General features: G+C 36.1%; 1 protein-coding gene across 1 annotated transcript in view; it reads right to left on the bottom strand.

The window, feature by feature from the left end:
- Positions 1-16,107, bottom strand: part of SLK (STE20-like kinase) — a 45,396-nt gene extending 29,289 nt beyond the window's left edge. Inside the window, exon 1 of the mRNA XM_010020939.1 lies at positions 15,958-16,107. Within this exon, the coding sequence (XP_010019241.1) occupies positions 15,958-16,107 (150 nt within the window). The remainder of the gene's footprint in view (positions 1-15,957) is intronic.
- Between the last annotated feature and the right edge of the window lie 52 nt (positions 16,108-16,159).

Raw genomic sequence — 16,159 nt, 5'->3', positions numbered from 1 at the left:
TCTAGCTCCATATACTTTCTGATGATGCCTGAGTAATCAGTACTGAAAAGGCAAAGGCAAAAGCTGTTTCTCAGAGCTGTCAAAAAGCAGTGGATCTCAGGTTTTCTTAAACATCTGAAGCAAGGAAAAAAACCCAAAACAAACAACAAAGCTCTAATTTCAGATTTTAACAGCCTGATCTAATGCATCTGTAAGTACTAGTGTGGCCTACTGGAAAAAACTACACTGCACTTTGTTTTGTGTAAGTTTATTTACCACATTTAACATTGGGCTGTGCATTTTTGAAACTAAAAAAAAAAAACCCAAACCAAAAAACTACACCTGCATGATTGTCCAGTATCAGGTATACAAACTCATTTCAAAACATGGGAAGGTGTTCTTTAATAGTGAATTGCAGAAAAAACTCTAATTAATCCCATAAAAGGAAGCAAGAATTCTAACATCGATTGTTGATAAAGGTAATTACATGTTTGAATTCAAGAGCAAGTAGCCACCTCTGCACTATTAAGCCACACTTTTTACAACAAATCACGTTAGGCCAGTGAAGGAGATGCAACCTCCGCAGATCTCTGGAAATTATGATGAGCCAGTCGTTTAAAAGAAGCTGTTATTTTGCACCAGTCTTTGCTACACAATGTTTGAAAATGTGGTAGTGATAAAAAGAAACAAAAACCCCACTATGAAGAATTTATTGTTTTTAATTACAGATATGGTTGGTCCAAGGAATTAAAAAACAACTAACTTCAGTTATACCTGCTAAAACTTGTTGAAATGGCTGTTATGAAAGAACTATTCAGAAGATAATGACAGGAGTATCTACCAAAGATGATACATGCTTAAACTACAGCTGATCAAAAGTTTTCCTGTCTGAACAATGTATCATAACTACCTATTATGCAGTTTCTTCTACTTAAGAAACAATGCCTGGGAAAAAAAATACTGAAACAGGAAGTGTAGATAAAAGTGCCTCTATTTCCTACAAGCAAATACTAACAAAGTGGAGCCCAGGGTTCAACCCAGACTACTGAAGCAGGTCTTTATGATACTGTGGTCTGGTGCTGCCTCTGTGGCTATACCAGTTTTGGAGCAGTTTCCATGACAACTTCACTCTTTTAACATTATCCTTGTACTTCATACTTAACTGTGGTTCTTCTGTTTCCTCCACAGTTGGTTTCTGAGGATTCCACAAGTTATTCTGGGAGTGGTATGGATTGTAATTTTCATGTTAAACCTCATGATTCCCTTCATGTATTTTCATTAATTGTGGTATTTTGTATACCGGCTAACCAGAGTTCCCATCCTAATTCATGCATTGTGTCAGGAATATTTATATATGTTTTTGAAAAGTACCAGGGCTGAGCTGGCAAGTATGTGCAAAGTAACTGAAACAGTCCTTTAGAGGAAACTTAGCAGAGGATAATTATAGCAGAATTCAGAATCTTTCTTCTAATTTAAGCAAATCCATTAATAGAACAAAAAAATAAGAAAAAAAGATTTCTAAACATTGGCAAGAAAAACTCCAAAACATGCCGTATGGTTTTATAACAATGCATTATTTTCCCTTCTCTTGTGTGATAGCTCACATAAAAGCAAAAGGGAAAACCAGCTGATAATACAGGGAAAACATTTGTAACTAAAGCATTAAGTGGTGCCACAGGTGTAACTGCAAAGGACTGGTAAATTTTTTCCGAAGTTCATTTATAACAACTGTACATACCACTTGCAAAAGCAGCATTAAAATACACCATTCTGCATTACAATCAGCTCCTATACTTGAGAAGGGGGAGGTGTGACAAAATAAGCTTTATCCCTGCAGTACTAAGATGCTTTGCCAGTATCTTTCATCTGCAGAGGACAGTAACAGTTGCTGGCAAAGGTTTTCTCCTTTTCATCCAGCACCAGACAATGTCAGTCCCAAACTGACCTGCAACTTCCCAGGAGAGATAGTAGCCCACCGTATCTTCATCTCAGATTACAGATATCCTGCAGTTATTTATTCAGTATTGTGTCATTAGAAAAAAGAAAACAATGTTTGCTGCTTCTTAATTTATAAGTTTATTTTGATCACTTCATCTTAAAGTTAAGTCTTTATTCCAGCAATAAACACACCTTTATTCCAGGTGACATAAACTAATGCTTCCAAGAAACAATGATATCAAGAAATCATTTTTAATCAAACAATTGCCAATTCTAGCTGTTCACTACAATTACTTTAAAGACAACCAACAAGTCAGAGTTGAAGCTGTCTTCAAACTGCCTTTTCTTCTTTTTCCAGAAAATTACCATGCTGCCACATTGAGAGTTGAGAATTTTATTATTTATTCTTGATAACTTTATGATTTGCATGAATACAGGACTTAAGAATCCTCTGATTCCTTTACCTGAGGGGTATGTTCTTTATACATATATGTTCTATGTTATAATCTTGCTTTTAGTCATTTAACATCTGTAACAATGCTTTAGTTCACTTGAGCTCTAAGAGCCAGTGCGACTCCTGCTAGCATCTTTTCCCAAGGAGACATTCGGAGTCGTTAAAGCTAACTCTAGCTTTCTGCAGATATACTACAGTGTTTTAGCTTCCTGTAGCACTAAGTCATGTTGTTTACTAGAAATTTATAGTGTACATTCACAGACATATACATATGAGCTAGTTTTTTTTATTGTTTAATAAAGTGGCTAGGTCAACCCACAGTTCCTCCTTGCTCTGCTCCTTGGAGTTAGGTTACTGAACAAAATTGGGATCTGCTCTGCCCCAGAGCCTTTAGCCAGCTCAGCTGAAAGATGGCTACAGCTGTTTGCTGAGCCAGCACAGCTATTCATATATAACAAAAGAACAATAACAAAAAAGCGCATCTGACTTGAGCACAGAAAATTCTGCCTTTTCCAACTGGAAATGAACAAGTCAACAAAGTAATAAACAAACAAAAATGACAACTACTTTGAAGTTTGAGAACCCTTCAACAAAGGCCTTCTGACACGTTACTAGGGAAACTACAAAGTCATAGAGCTGAAATGTGGCACAGTCATTAAGTTAAAAAAAATCTTGCTGTCAAAAAAGTAAAGAATATTATTAAAAGCTCTGCATTTCATATAGCAGAAGGAAGGCATTAAAGACCTATACTAAGACAATTTATGTATTTATTGTAGAAGATGATGGGATATAACAGATGTCAGTTAAACTGTCATTAAAGGGTATACATCTTACCAGTGAAAAATATGGGCAGTTTGGGAAAAGGTTCTCTATAATCTGATAGTGAAATGTGAACCACATTCATGACTTGCAATAAGCACAGCTAAGTAGCCAGAGGGAAAAGATTAAATGAAACAAATGAAACAAGATGAAGCATTATCAGCTCATTTCATTCTGTCCTGTTACAAACGACAATAAGTAAAATATACTTCATATTTTAATGGAAAAGTGTAAGATACGCAGGCAGGTTAGGATTCAGTATTTTACAAAAGGACACAGTTATAACAGTGAGAAATGAAACATGTCTACATCGATACCACATTAAAACTGGCAACAGCTCTTGCAAAACTATCAAAGCATATATTCTGTTGCTCCATGCACACTCTTGTCTCGTAAGATGAAACTTCCCCTATTTCTGAAGTAATAAAAAAGGAAGTAGCTTCTGACAGCTTTCATAAAAAAGCTGTACAACATTATCCCTGTTTTTAAAGTAAAACTGCTACAGAAAACAGTTAATATTCTCTTTATGATACTAATATATTTTAAAAAGAATGGGAAATTCAGAATTCTGAAGGAAGTTATTGCTTCCTCACATACTTATCTTTAAAACAATCTAACAGAAACCAACTGCAAAGAGAGCAACAACCCCCAAAGAAATCAATGCGGTTAAGCCGATGTCTTTCAGCTCTCTTCAACATAAACAAGTTATTTTCAAGTCAGTTCTACAATGAACTTTATTAATTACAAAATTCACTATGATGTTGTATGCTATTTCACACTTCTGCAGAGACTTCCCAGTAGTCTTCTCATCAGTCTTAAGTAATGACCCTAAAGCTACATACCATCACACGAAAACAAAGTGAAATCTTTGACATGCAAGTTGGAAAGGTTGCCTCACATACAGTTTATAGTGACCCAGCAATTTTTGTGCTGCAAGTATGACAACTCAAGAGCAGAAAAAGCACCATCTGAATAAACATTTGGTATCCCCTGAAAACTGGCTACTCAAGTGCCACAGAAATAGCATCTTGGGTTCTGTAAGTAAACTTCATTTGTATTCAGCACAGTAGTGGAACATGTTCTGATGTTGCCTTTCACATTAACTGTTTGGTTTGTTGGGGTTGCATGCTGCTGCTGATAATCTTTGTCATATTCTGATATAGTTTTTGCACTTGCTGTTTGCCATTTTACTGCAATTCATTCAGAATTTACCTACTATGCTAGTGATAAATACAAATGATCAAAGGAATAATTGCATTACTTGATAAAATTATTAAAACCAAATCATGATAAATACTCCGACTCTCTTTCCAGAGTTTGATGCACACAATACAAAGGGAAAACAGTTGACTTACTCATACTTTTGCAACTAATGAAATTGTGAGTTTCTATCAGTAGAAGATCTTCATGCAATATAGGAACAATGCTCTTCCAAGAGAACTGCTGCCTATCATAGTAATGTTAAACAGTTAAACACGCAAGATATTCAAGAGGAAGTGCTGTTTTCATCTCTTAATAGTGTGGCAATGTTACTTCTAATGGAATTAGGAAAGCTTTATTTTGCCTGTGTCCCCAAGAAGTGACAATGAGCCTGCATCAGCACAGCTGTTAGAAATGAAGTAGTTTCCTCTTTGACAAGATTTCCTCCTTTTTCCTACTCCTCCTTTTCTGTAATGTTTATTTTATTATTCTTTTATTAGGCTGAAGGCTTTTTGAAGCAAAGGGCTATCTTTTGTTGTGTATTTATACAGGGAAAGGGAATGCGGAATTCCATTCCTTTTGGAAAACTGTCTAGGCTATTTCTTACTTCAAAACACTGTTCAATCTGAAATTCAATTCAGTTTCTGTACTTTCCTCATATAGGTAAATTTGGTGCCAAATAAGAAGTCTTATAATTTTTTCATTCTTTTCTAGCAGTTACGTAGCATACCTAAAGTAGAGAAAAGAACCATCACCTGAAACAAAACTAGGAGCACAGGCTTCTAGTGTATTTCCCGTTAAAGATATGTCTATACATGTGGTGGTCTTGGCAGTCCTGGGGCAATTGTTGGACTTGATGATCCTGAAGGAATTTTCCAACCTAGTTGATTCTATGATTCTATGTAACAAAATTCTTCTAGCATGGGTGCCAGTGATGCAAAGGGACATTTAGCAGAACTACCTTTTATCAGTACTGTTGTTAACGGTGGATGATTTATACAACAGAAGTAGGTCTATTTTTCCTTTTGTCCTAACAAAAACATACATTCCTCTGACATACTTAAGAACTTCATAATATTGAAATGCCACCCTGATGCTTCCCTTTTATAGCTATTTAAGTCAATGCTGACACTGTCCTGTCATTTTACCCTTACATCAGCATTGATACTCGTCTGGCCCTCCCGTGAGCTGGTCTGGGAAGCCAAGGAGATTACACATACAATCAGCTTTTGGGTGGCTTAGTTCCTTGAACCAGATCATCATGGGGTTGGCAAGCACCAGAGCTGTCAAAAGGAAGGAGGTGGGAATGTGAACTCACTGCCAGAAGTCTGGCTGCATTGACCTGCAGTTTCAGAAACTGTTGTGGAAAACAGTCTTGGTAAAGACCAAGCCACTCATCATTCAAAAGTGCTTCTGTATATACTAAAGCTATTAAAATGCACCACTTTGAGAAGATGTGTTATTGACTGTTTCACTTAGTATCACAGTTCCATGCTGATCTAGTTTTCCAGAGATTCAAAGAATCTTCTTCATATTGCACTGGCTCAAAGGTGAGGTCCCATGCTGGGCCACTGAAGAGTTATAACAGCATCAATAAACATTGAAACATCACATATACATAGACATCACAAATGGGAGAGTTAATAAGTCTGCACAGTTGCTTATTTTTATATTTTACTTTTGAATGTTAGGGGATAGGGGAAGTGTGTGGTTGTTTTTTATGTAAGTGTAACAAGCTAGTTTAACAAACTTCTAGGGTTGTTAAGCTGGACAGAACATCCAAGTTTACTACTAAAAGATAGCTTAAAGTTGTTGCTATATCCAAAAGCAAAGGAGGCATTTTCAGGTACCCCAGCTATCCCTGTCAATCAACAGGAAACACTTGACAGTATTCTTGTTTATATGATCATCCTTAAGCTTTCAGACTTCCCACCCAGAGAGATAAAAAAATAGCAGACAGTACTTCCTTCTTTCAGGTTACTTATAAACTGGGTTAGTGCATTCACTTCACTACTAGTAAAAACTACTTGGAAAGGGTGCAAGAATAAAATAAGCTTGGCTTAACTCCAAAAGTACCCATTTCTCAACATTACTGGAATGATTTCAGTTCATTTGGGGGATAATTCCCGTTCAAACTCTTCTAACTGTTATTTCCCAGCAATTATCACAGTTTTCACAGTGGAATGCAGTTGCACGGTGGTTCTGACCCATGACTGTCCAGCACTAAAAAAGAGAACAGTTTGCCTGAATGGAGAACTAAAAGATCTGTGGCATTCACAGAAGTTGAGCAAGTAAGAGAATGAGAGAAGGACAATTAAAATCATTAAAGGGTCAAGCAGTTGTCTTATAAAAAGCAGACTAAAAAGGTTGGGCCTCTTCAAACAGGAAAAGCTGAAGGTGGGGCAGGAATATGACTGAACTTTACAAAATGAGAAAGGGAGCAAATGAATTGAGTAAAGCATGCCTGAGACAAAGGCTGTGAAGGAGATGAGGGTTTACTGCAACATGCTAATTCTTGCTGAAGCACTCAGCTGACATTTCTCCATTAAGGTTTTCCTGCCTTCTCATTACAAATTAACAACTCTTTTCCTGGTAAAGTACTGCTTAGAAATACAAGTTAGAAGTCAACTTCTCTAATGAGACATGTTCTAGCAAAAAGCTTTGGTTTTATAGCACAAATCTGTATCAGGAGAACCATTACCTACAAGATAAACAATAAATTCCACTGCAAAAGGTCTTGCCAAGTTATACTGTATCATTAACAAATTTACTGTAACTTCCCTCAGAATACTGTTCTCTGGTTACAACTAAACATTTCTAGAGACAAATCCTAGTTCCTTAAAGTCCTTCTTCAAGAAGAAAGTCCCAGAAAAATCTAAAATGCTGGTCAATGAGATATGAAGAAAGTAAAGGGACAGTCCTCTCCAATTCATTATCAAGCTAGATGCATATCAAAATAATTCTGCCTTAACACTGGAATTCACTATAGCTTTCATACTAGGTAGCACTATTTTGATGGAGGCACAACTGAAGTTACAGGATAATGGTTCTCTCTAAACCTTCAGGCTGTACAGTTACCCTTCCACTCTCTGCTCACCCTCTCGTTTTGAGAAAGCGCATTCATGCAACTACAGAAAAATTACTTTCCGAAAATAATAAATTCCCTTCATTTGTTATGGCCTCCTTCAGTTCCAGGTTTTCTGAAACAATAACCAACAAATTAATTTTTAAGACTGACACTTTAAGGTAACTCACTTAAATCCTCTGTTTTAAGAAGAGATTTAGCAATTCTTAAATTCTAATCAATAAATTGATTTGGCTATTGTAGTACAATTCTATTTTTTTCACTATCATATTCTTCTCCATAGAAAAACCAGTAGAAAATAAAAATCATATCATAGAATATCATGCTTCAGGTAATTAGAACCTTCTTAAAGCCAGATTTTGGGTGGAACTTGATTCAAACATGATTCTATGCTTAAGCAATTTCTTGCTCTAGGCTATAGGTAATTAACTAAATAGAAAATGGCTCCAAAATATAAACACGGTTGTGTAAAGGGGAAAAAGTTTGTCTTTCTTTTAGCTTACAAATCATCATTCATGCTTAGCTGTTTTACATTAACCTCTCTACATAAACACACACAGTCCTACATAATGCTGCAAACCACTCTTAATCCAGAAAAGTGAAAATAAGCAAGAAAAATCCATAACCTTTAATATTGTAACTTGCTTTTACATATATTTAGAATTGCTGTGAGAGACATTATGACCTCCTAAAATAAATGTGATACTTTAAGGAGGTACATTAAATATACAAAGAATCTTCCATTACTATTTTATTGTAGATTTTTCAATTTAGTTAAATCTTCTGCTGCAGGTACTTTAGTTGGTTTATATCATGAATGTAGAGCATAGTCCATAGAAAATTTGAAATGCCAATAGAACGTTAACATTTACATTAAAGCCTTAGTTTTTGTTGAAGTATGAGGTAGCCTGGTACTTTTTATTGAATATTGCTTAGCCAATTTTTTACTGCCTGACACCCTTCAAACATATTCTGCAAATACTAGGTCCTCTTTCTCTCTAAAAAGATTCATTCCAATTTCTGAGCGGAAAAAAAAGTGTTTCCACATAACATATTTGAGACATTTTTGGCGGTTAAAATTTCTTTCAAGCATTCCATACTGTTATAAAGCCATTAAAAATCAATTAGAGGGAGTGACAATATATATTTTACACAGGTTTGGACAAAAATTATAAAACATCATTCATTTTTTTACTCTGTTGTTCATTCAGTCTGCTTTGTTTTGTAACTTTGAATTTCATGGCTTTTCTGTCACTAAACATTGAGAACTGGAACAATCCAAACAGTGTCAAATGAAAAGACAGCACAAGCATTGTATTTGAGTAATTTGACAATTACAGTAAAGTAAGACAATGGGCAAAAGAGGTGAGACAATATGAATTTGCCAATTTTGTGTATAATCTGAATATAATTAAAGGTTATTGGGGGAGCACAAGACCAAAGTAGTATTCATAAACCACACTTCAGGCCAGGGTCTCAAGGAATGCGCTTAAGATCTCAAACCAGAGGATTTAATTACATGATGCCTCTTTTACACAGACACAACTGTCACTGAAGGAGAATGATGTTTATAACCTTTTGAGATTCTCAAAAGGTGGGTCATGGCGCATTAAAAATGTAAGGCCCATTCATAACTGCTTTCAATCAAAAAAAAATACCCAAACTGGGAACTGTGGCATTGCAAATGCAAATGAAATAAATAATTTCTTCAATATTGTTTATAGGGTGGTCAAAACTAGAATTTGAGTCACCACGAAAAGAAACTTGTGATGCACTGCTCTGCAACAATAGCACGTATTACTGCTTGGAGGATTGTATTACTGAAGGACTGCTGCCCTGCCAAAGAGTAAGCTCAAAAGGTTTAACCCATATGTCTACAAAAACTGTCCCAAAAAAAAAAAGCAAAACCAAAACAATTGCATCACTATTTTTTAGCTCCTATATCATAATTATTTATTGTAATAAACTGCATCTTAGATATGAAGAATTATTTCATCAAGTTAGAACAGCTTAAAGAAACTTCACTCTTCAGTGTATTTGCCACTAAACAGTCACATTTAGTTTATGCCTCAAATCTATAAAGTTCTACACTCCAGACAAGAAACTAACAGTCCAAGCACTTACACAAATAGTTAGCTGAGGAATATGAAACATCAGATGACATGAAAACAAATAGGAACTTTTATAAACAAAGATAAATAAAATCACATAATGATTTCCTATTTACTCGAGAGTTTAAAACAGTTCATATAACTGTGCTCACACCTTGGAAAAGATGACTGCATTACCAAGGAGTGATCATGAGCATTCTATATTTATCCTCCACAACCTTGCCTGCAGTTCAATTCTGAACGCAACAGACAGACAATACATTACTCATAAGTTTTGTGATGGTGACTTGAAGCCAAGCAACTTCAAGATGTCCAAAAAATGAGACATAAAACGTGCTATACTTCTTTAGAGTATTTCCTTGCTACAGACAAAAGGGAGAGAAGCCATCTAAACCAAGAAAATTATCTTAGTTTACAATCTACAGACAACTTTCTTGCACTACCTGCTTCCTCAGAAAACTTAAGAGTGACAATAGGTGTAAATAGCTCTGTGAAGATTTCCCCTTGACACATTTCTCAGGTTTTAAACCCGTGATACAGCCTTTTCCTTAGTTGGTGTCCACAACATGCTAAAACTGCAACAGTGTGAAAATAAAGGTAATATTATAGAGCAACTTACCAAGTTGATCAGGAAGACTAAAATCATTTGTTTTCTATGAAGAGTCACGCATCTTTTCACCTAGACCATGTGCAACAGCCCTAAACCACTCAGGCTACTCTTACAGAAATTCCTGTTCTTAGCAAGCTTTACCTAAAATTGTAGTTCCATTTACTTATACTAAATATTTAAAATTGAACATTGCCATCTTAAACATTAGTGTCCTGAGAGTAAATCAACTCTCTTCTCTCCTCTATCTACTAATGCCTCTATGGCTAAACAAAGCAACATAACATTTAAGTGATTATTATTAATTCAGATCTCCTGGGGACAACTGCACTACTTTATTGCTCCAGTTTAATCAGAGGTCAACTTACACAGCCAATTATGAATGAAAATAGATTAGAACAAAATGTATTTAGTATAGCAACCAATTTTAATCAAAATTGCCAGAAGTTCTGCACTGATTCATTCTTAATTCTTATCTATCAAATTCAGGACACTTTCACCTGCTTCATCTTCCAGGTCTAGGCTATGGCAGAGTCATAAAACTTCATGAAACTTCAGTATTCGACTTCATTGAAGATTTTCAAACATGAACTTATCTCCCAATTAGCACTAAACATAAAGGATTTCAAATGAACTCAAGCAATAACCTTCCGCAGGAAACTATCTTTTTTTATAGGAATGTTTATGAGTTTCAACAGCTCTAACATTCTTCTAAAGAATTAGTGGAGCTAATGACACCAGGTAAGTCAAAAGATAAAGAGCAGAGAAAAAAGCAGCCTATATCGGTGCTTCATCTTAGATACTAAGTTGTCAAAATCTACTTCTATGAGTGCTAAGTTACAGCTATAAAAGAAATCCACCCTAGGAAGCAGCATGATACATTAGTATCATTAAGATGACTTCATGTTGCAATATTCAACTGGAAGAATTATTTAGAATAGCGTGCTGTAAGGCCACAAAAACTACAAAATATGAATTCTCCTTGCTCTGTCCTGATTTTGTTTTCAGGTCAGACTAATGGAGTATTTGCTAGGATTAGAAAATAAGTTATGATGTTAGTGGTACACAAAAAGTACTTCTAAGCAGCCACCAACTGTCAGTCCATATTTTGGCATTTAAAGGAACTAAGGCCACACTATCATTAACTTATATAATTGGTCCAGTTTTATTAAATCAGTATTTAAAAAATCTATTTGTTTCTACGTGCTGTAGAAGACATGACGGTAAAAACAGGCTCTCCTGTAACTCGCATAGGTACATTACAGGTAGGACTGTTTTAAGTGCAGAAACAAAGGCTTAACTTAAATGAAGCAAAATTATTAGTCTATTGAATTTGAAGAAACACTAATATCAAAAGTCCACTATCATTAGCCAGAGATGAGTTTGTATTGGCCACTATTGTGAATACAAGTATATACGAATACTTAATGTAGTTATAGTTTTCAGAAGATAATGCATTTGGGTAATGCTGTTCACCATGATTATGGCTATCAGCTTCCACAACATTTCTTCTCTGATCTAAAGAGAAAGCAGAATAGGCTTTTTAACTAAGCACCAGTTAATTGCTGAGAGTTGGAAAACTTGTCTTAGTAGCTTTAAATGAAATACAAATATTTGATTTTCCAAATTCCTATGAGAATCTTGTATATACAATGTTTCCAACATCTTAGATTCAGGTAATAAACAGGATACTCTAAATGGGCAGAATATTCCAATTCAAACTAAGAAGCATGAATGCAATTCAAAACCAGACAAGTATAAGGGATTCCTGAATAATCATTTGTTGATTTCTATTAAAATGTATATATACTATATATTCTCTCTGTATACACATACCATATATAGATACCCTATGTAAGACACAGGGTACTGCCACATACATCCTACCACTCTGCTCTGGTAGAAAACTTAAAATGAGTTTATATATACAGATGGTACCTCTCATTAAATTCTTTGAAAAGTATCCTCTAGTGAAGGGCTCAGAGATGACACCAATTAGACACTAGGAAAATGCCTTTCTGCAATGTAAGTGCTCTGATTACCAAAAAGGCTGAGAAATTTTACTGAAATACAGTCCCAGCACTTCAAGAGGTTAACTTAGGATGGCATCTGCATTTTAATCAGTTATGTGCATCTGTATGATAAAGACTCTCAGTCAGGAACTTTAGCAAGAAAGAGAGAAAGAGCAGCAGAGCAGACCAGGCTTTTTAAAGGTCTGGTTTCACACCATCTGAACATTAACTTCTGGGAATTTAGAAAGTAGCTTGAAGTAGATTAAAGTCTTTAACACTTACTTATACTGATTTACCTTAAAGCAATGTTTACTATGTGCACTGAACCGATACTGGATACAATAGGGCAATATAACACACAATAAAATAACATAATATACTAATGTAACTAATTTCTAAAGCAAACTGATTACAATTATCTTTAACACTAAGAGCCTATGATTTTTCAGGGGACTTAACCTGATCAAATCAAGAGCTGTTTCAAACTTTTTTTTTTTTTACCTAAAGGGGAAAAAAAAAAAAAAAAAAAAAAAAGAGAGAGAAGAATAGTTTGCAATCCAGCTGCCAAATTTCGAAGTTGAAATCAGCCTCCAATGTTATTATGTGTCTTCAGTGGCTGACAGAACCCTGGCAGTCCATTCAGTAATTCTAAATAATCCATGAAAGGCAATTAAAAGACATTGGAAAAAGAAGTCTATCATCAGCAACTTTGAAATTCTCTTCACAAGGGCCATCACCTGATACTGAAGTACTGGAAGGGCCTATAAATTGAAAAAGGATGGAAAACCACACCATTATTCATTCACCAAAAGCAAAAGGAAAAGAAAACAGCCTAAAAGTGGCCTCTCTGAAAAGGCTGAAAAGGGCTAGAAATGAAAAGTCCTATACAACCATAAATCTTTGTCATCAGCAGTCTGCAGTTACACAGCTCCTCTGACCACAACAGACTTGAAGCAGTCGAAACACTTAAAGAATATTTCTAAACATTACTTAGTGAATACAAACGTATGAATCGTCAGAGCTAAGAAAGCTTTAGAAAACTTGAACAGCTTCAAAGGAAATAAGTTCTTCTGGTAATTTGGCTAAGTTATTAAAAAAATAAACAAGACCCTTGTAGCTGGTTGGGAATAAGGAGCGTAAATCACAAGTTTTCAGTACCCTTATGAAGACTTTTGGATACAAAACTAGTTATCACTAGACACAGAATTTTTTAATGTAAATAATTTAATCAGGTAGGCGTCACAGTACTGACAGGATAATTTAAGAGTTGCTTTTGAGTTTTTATTTTAGGATTTGATACTTTGTCCAAAAGATGAGTTACACAACTAAACCAAATACTTCTCTACAGGAAATCATAGCATGTAATGAATATAACCTATTTTTTTATTAGAAGTCCAAAGTATACAAAGCCTTATTTATCTGGAAGTTCCATTTGATCATGTATCTGCCAAAACCCTGTCACACACTGACTCCAAGGATTTTAAACAAAGGCAAATGTAGTTTTGGCAAATGTGACACTAGGGTGTTGGGTTTTGTAAACAAACAAAAACCCCACCACACACATAAAATTAAACCACCACCCCACTTACATTACTTAGACAAATTCTTTAAACGTTAACAGTTTTGCTCTAGTTTATAGCTTAGATTCCAAAATTTGAGAAGGAACTGAATGACTATTCTTGCAGTGTCTCATTTGAGGTGTACATCCAAGGAAGAACAACCTACCACACCTTAGCTTTCAAAACAGTTTCTTGCCAAGCATGCTCAGATGCAGGAACACAAGTACAGTTAGTATCTATGCGTAAGCCTCCTCCTCAAACTAGATGGAAACAAAATGAATGCTGCTGAATACATGCACTAGGAGACTTCTTTTTTAAAAATGAGGGGTTTTTTTTCCCCTAGGAATATTTAGTACTTTTTAATTCTCGCCAGTGATAGGTTCAACAAGTTTACCAGTGTAACTGCGTGTGTCATTCTGACTACTACTACTTTTGAAATAAAGTTTAATTAAAAAAAAAAAATCAATTTCAAAAGTTAACACTCTGTGTCATAAGCGAAAAATCACATCCAACTCCAAAAATCCTCTTATGGCAAATAAAGCACACCAAAATTCAAGATTTGCCAGCTGTCTTGCTCAGATATCTTCCACTACAGACTACTGCTTATACAGATGTGCCTGCAGATAAACATTAAGTGAGAAGAAGTTTGAGGACGGGAGAGAAAATGCATGTGGGGAGGAGGAGAACACATTTATTACTGTAGCTCTGAGGCTTCCCCAGTCATCTCTAAGGGACAGAGCATCATATTCACCAACAGGGAATCAAAACTCCACTATGAAGTTTAAAGAACTTTTAATCGTCTGCAGGTGCCATTAGAGACAATATTACGTTTTTACAGTCATCAAGACTTATGATAGAGCTACTTCATATTTCCCTATCATTTCAATAAAAAAACCCAAAACAACACCAGAACAACTCATCTTCCACACTTAGCATGAGAACCATCATCTAGACTACATATTACATCAACATAAACTAGGTGCTTTTATAATAGAACACTGACACAAATTTCTAGGGTGAGAAAACACCCCACCTAGCATTCTGAGCTCACTGTGGCACTTTTGCTCGTATTTACAAACAGGTAACGCCACAGTACAATAAAATTTAAAATAAGTTCTAGCAAAAATAGCACAGGTTTTACGAGTACCCAGATTTCATAACCTCTTAAATGCTGTACTTTAAATAGAAATATTTCTTGACCTAATTAGCTCTCAGAAACACTGTAACTGCTATTCTTTCTCGTATTACTTTTTTTTCCAGTCTCAAGAACCTGTTCCAGGGTCTCAGTTCTTGTCAGTTCCCCAATTCTCTCATGCTTATCCTCGATGATGATTTTCCATCCTACCCCTAAACCAAATGTGGAGCACTAATACCCTTTTAGAAAGAGGAAGAGTAGCTAAAGATTTGCCTGAAAGCTACAGCCTTGTCAAACACTAGCAGCGTTATAACTATATCATTATAATCTACTCTGCTTGATAAATTCTAGATAAGCACCCTTAAAAACACTACTTGTACCAGTATACTTATAGATATAAAAATCAAACAACTAAGAGAAGTGAATTCTGCCATGTAAAGAATGCCAAGAGAACACCACTATTTAATTCAATCCCACATGGAACAAGAGAGAATGCCCATTAAAAGCAACGTGAGCTTGGCCCTATAAACTACTCAGGAGGCACACAAGTCAATTTTCCTGTGCACGGGCCTCCTTCCGTACAGAAACTCAGGAAAATATTAAATAAATATGAAAGTCACACCTAAGAAAATAGAGTCCCTGTAATGTTAGAAACCATGCTGCGTACACGAGTCCAAAACCAACAAAATACAGGAGAAGCGAGCGATTCCGCAACGGGCAGGGTGGAGCAGAAGGCGGGACGATGACCTAATAGGTCTTTTCTATCTTTAGTTTCGTGAGGCTCGGTGGACAAGAGACGCCTGGATCAGGCTCTGCTCGCCTCCCGGCACGTCCCCCCGGCCGGGCGAGCACAGCACCTACCGGCCTAACGAAGTTGTCCGGACACTCGATGCTTACAACAGGTATCCCAAGGTGACAGCGCTTGCAGACAGGCAAGCTTTAGACAGGACTAAGAAGCGATACGACAGGTCATTTTTTAGCAACGAGCCATACAAGCGGGTCGAGTTGCCTTGCGAAGCGAGCCATACAAGCGGGTCGAGTTGCCTGCTTACCCTTACCTTGAACACTTTACCGAAAGCACCATCTCCCAGCTCTCCTATAATCTCCCAGAACTCCTCAGGGTTCAAATCCCTCTTGACGTGCTCATATTGTTTCTTCTTCTTCTCACCACCCAGCTTGAAGATCTTCCGAAAGTTGAAGAAGGACATCTTTGCTCCTGCCGAGGCGCTGGCAGCGAGGGGCAGGCGGCGTCTGACGGTG

The sequence above is a fragment of the Nestor notabilis genome, unplaced genomic scaffold, assembly GCF_000696875.1.
Source record: "Nestor notabilis isolate BGI_N333 unplaced genomic scaffold, ASM69687v1 scaffold11828, whole genome shotgun sequence".
NCBI classification, from domain to species: Eukaryota; Metazoa; Chordata; class Aves; order Psittaciformes; family Psittacidae; genus Nestor; species Nestor notabilis.
The sequence above is the reverse complement of the archived record's forward strand: the minus strand, read 5'-3'. Positions and strand labels throughout refer to the sequence as shown.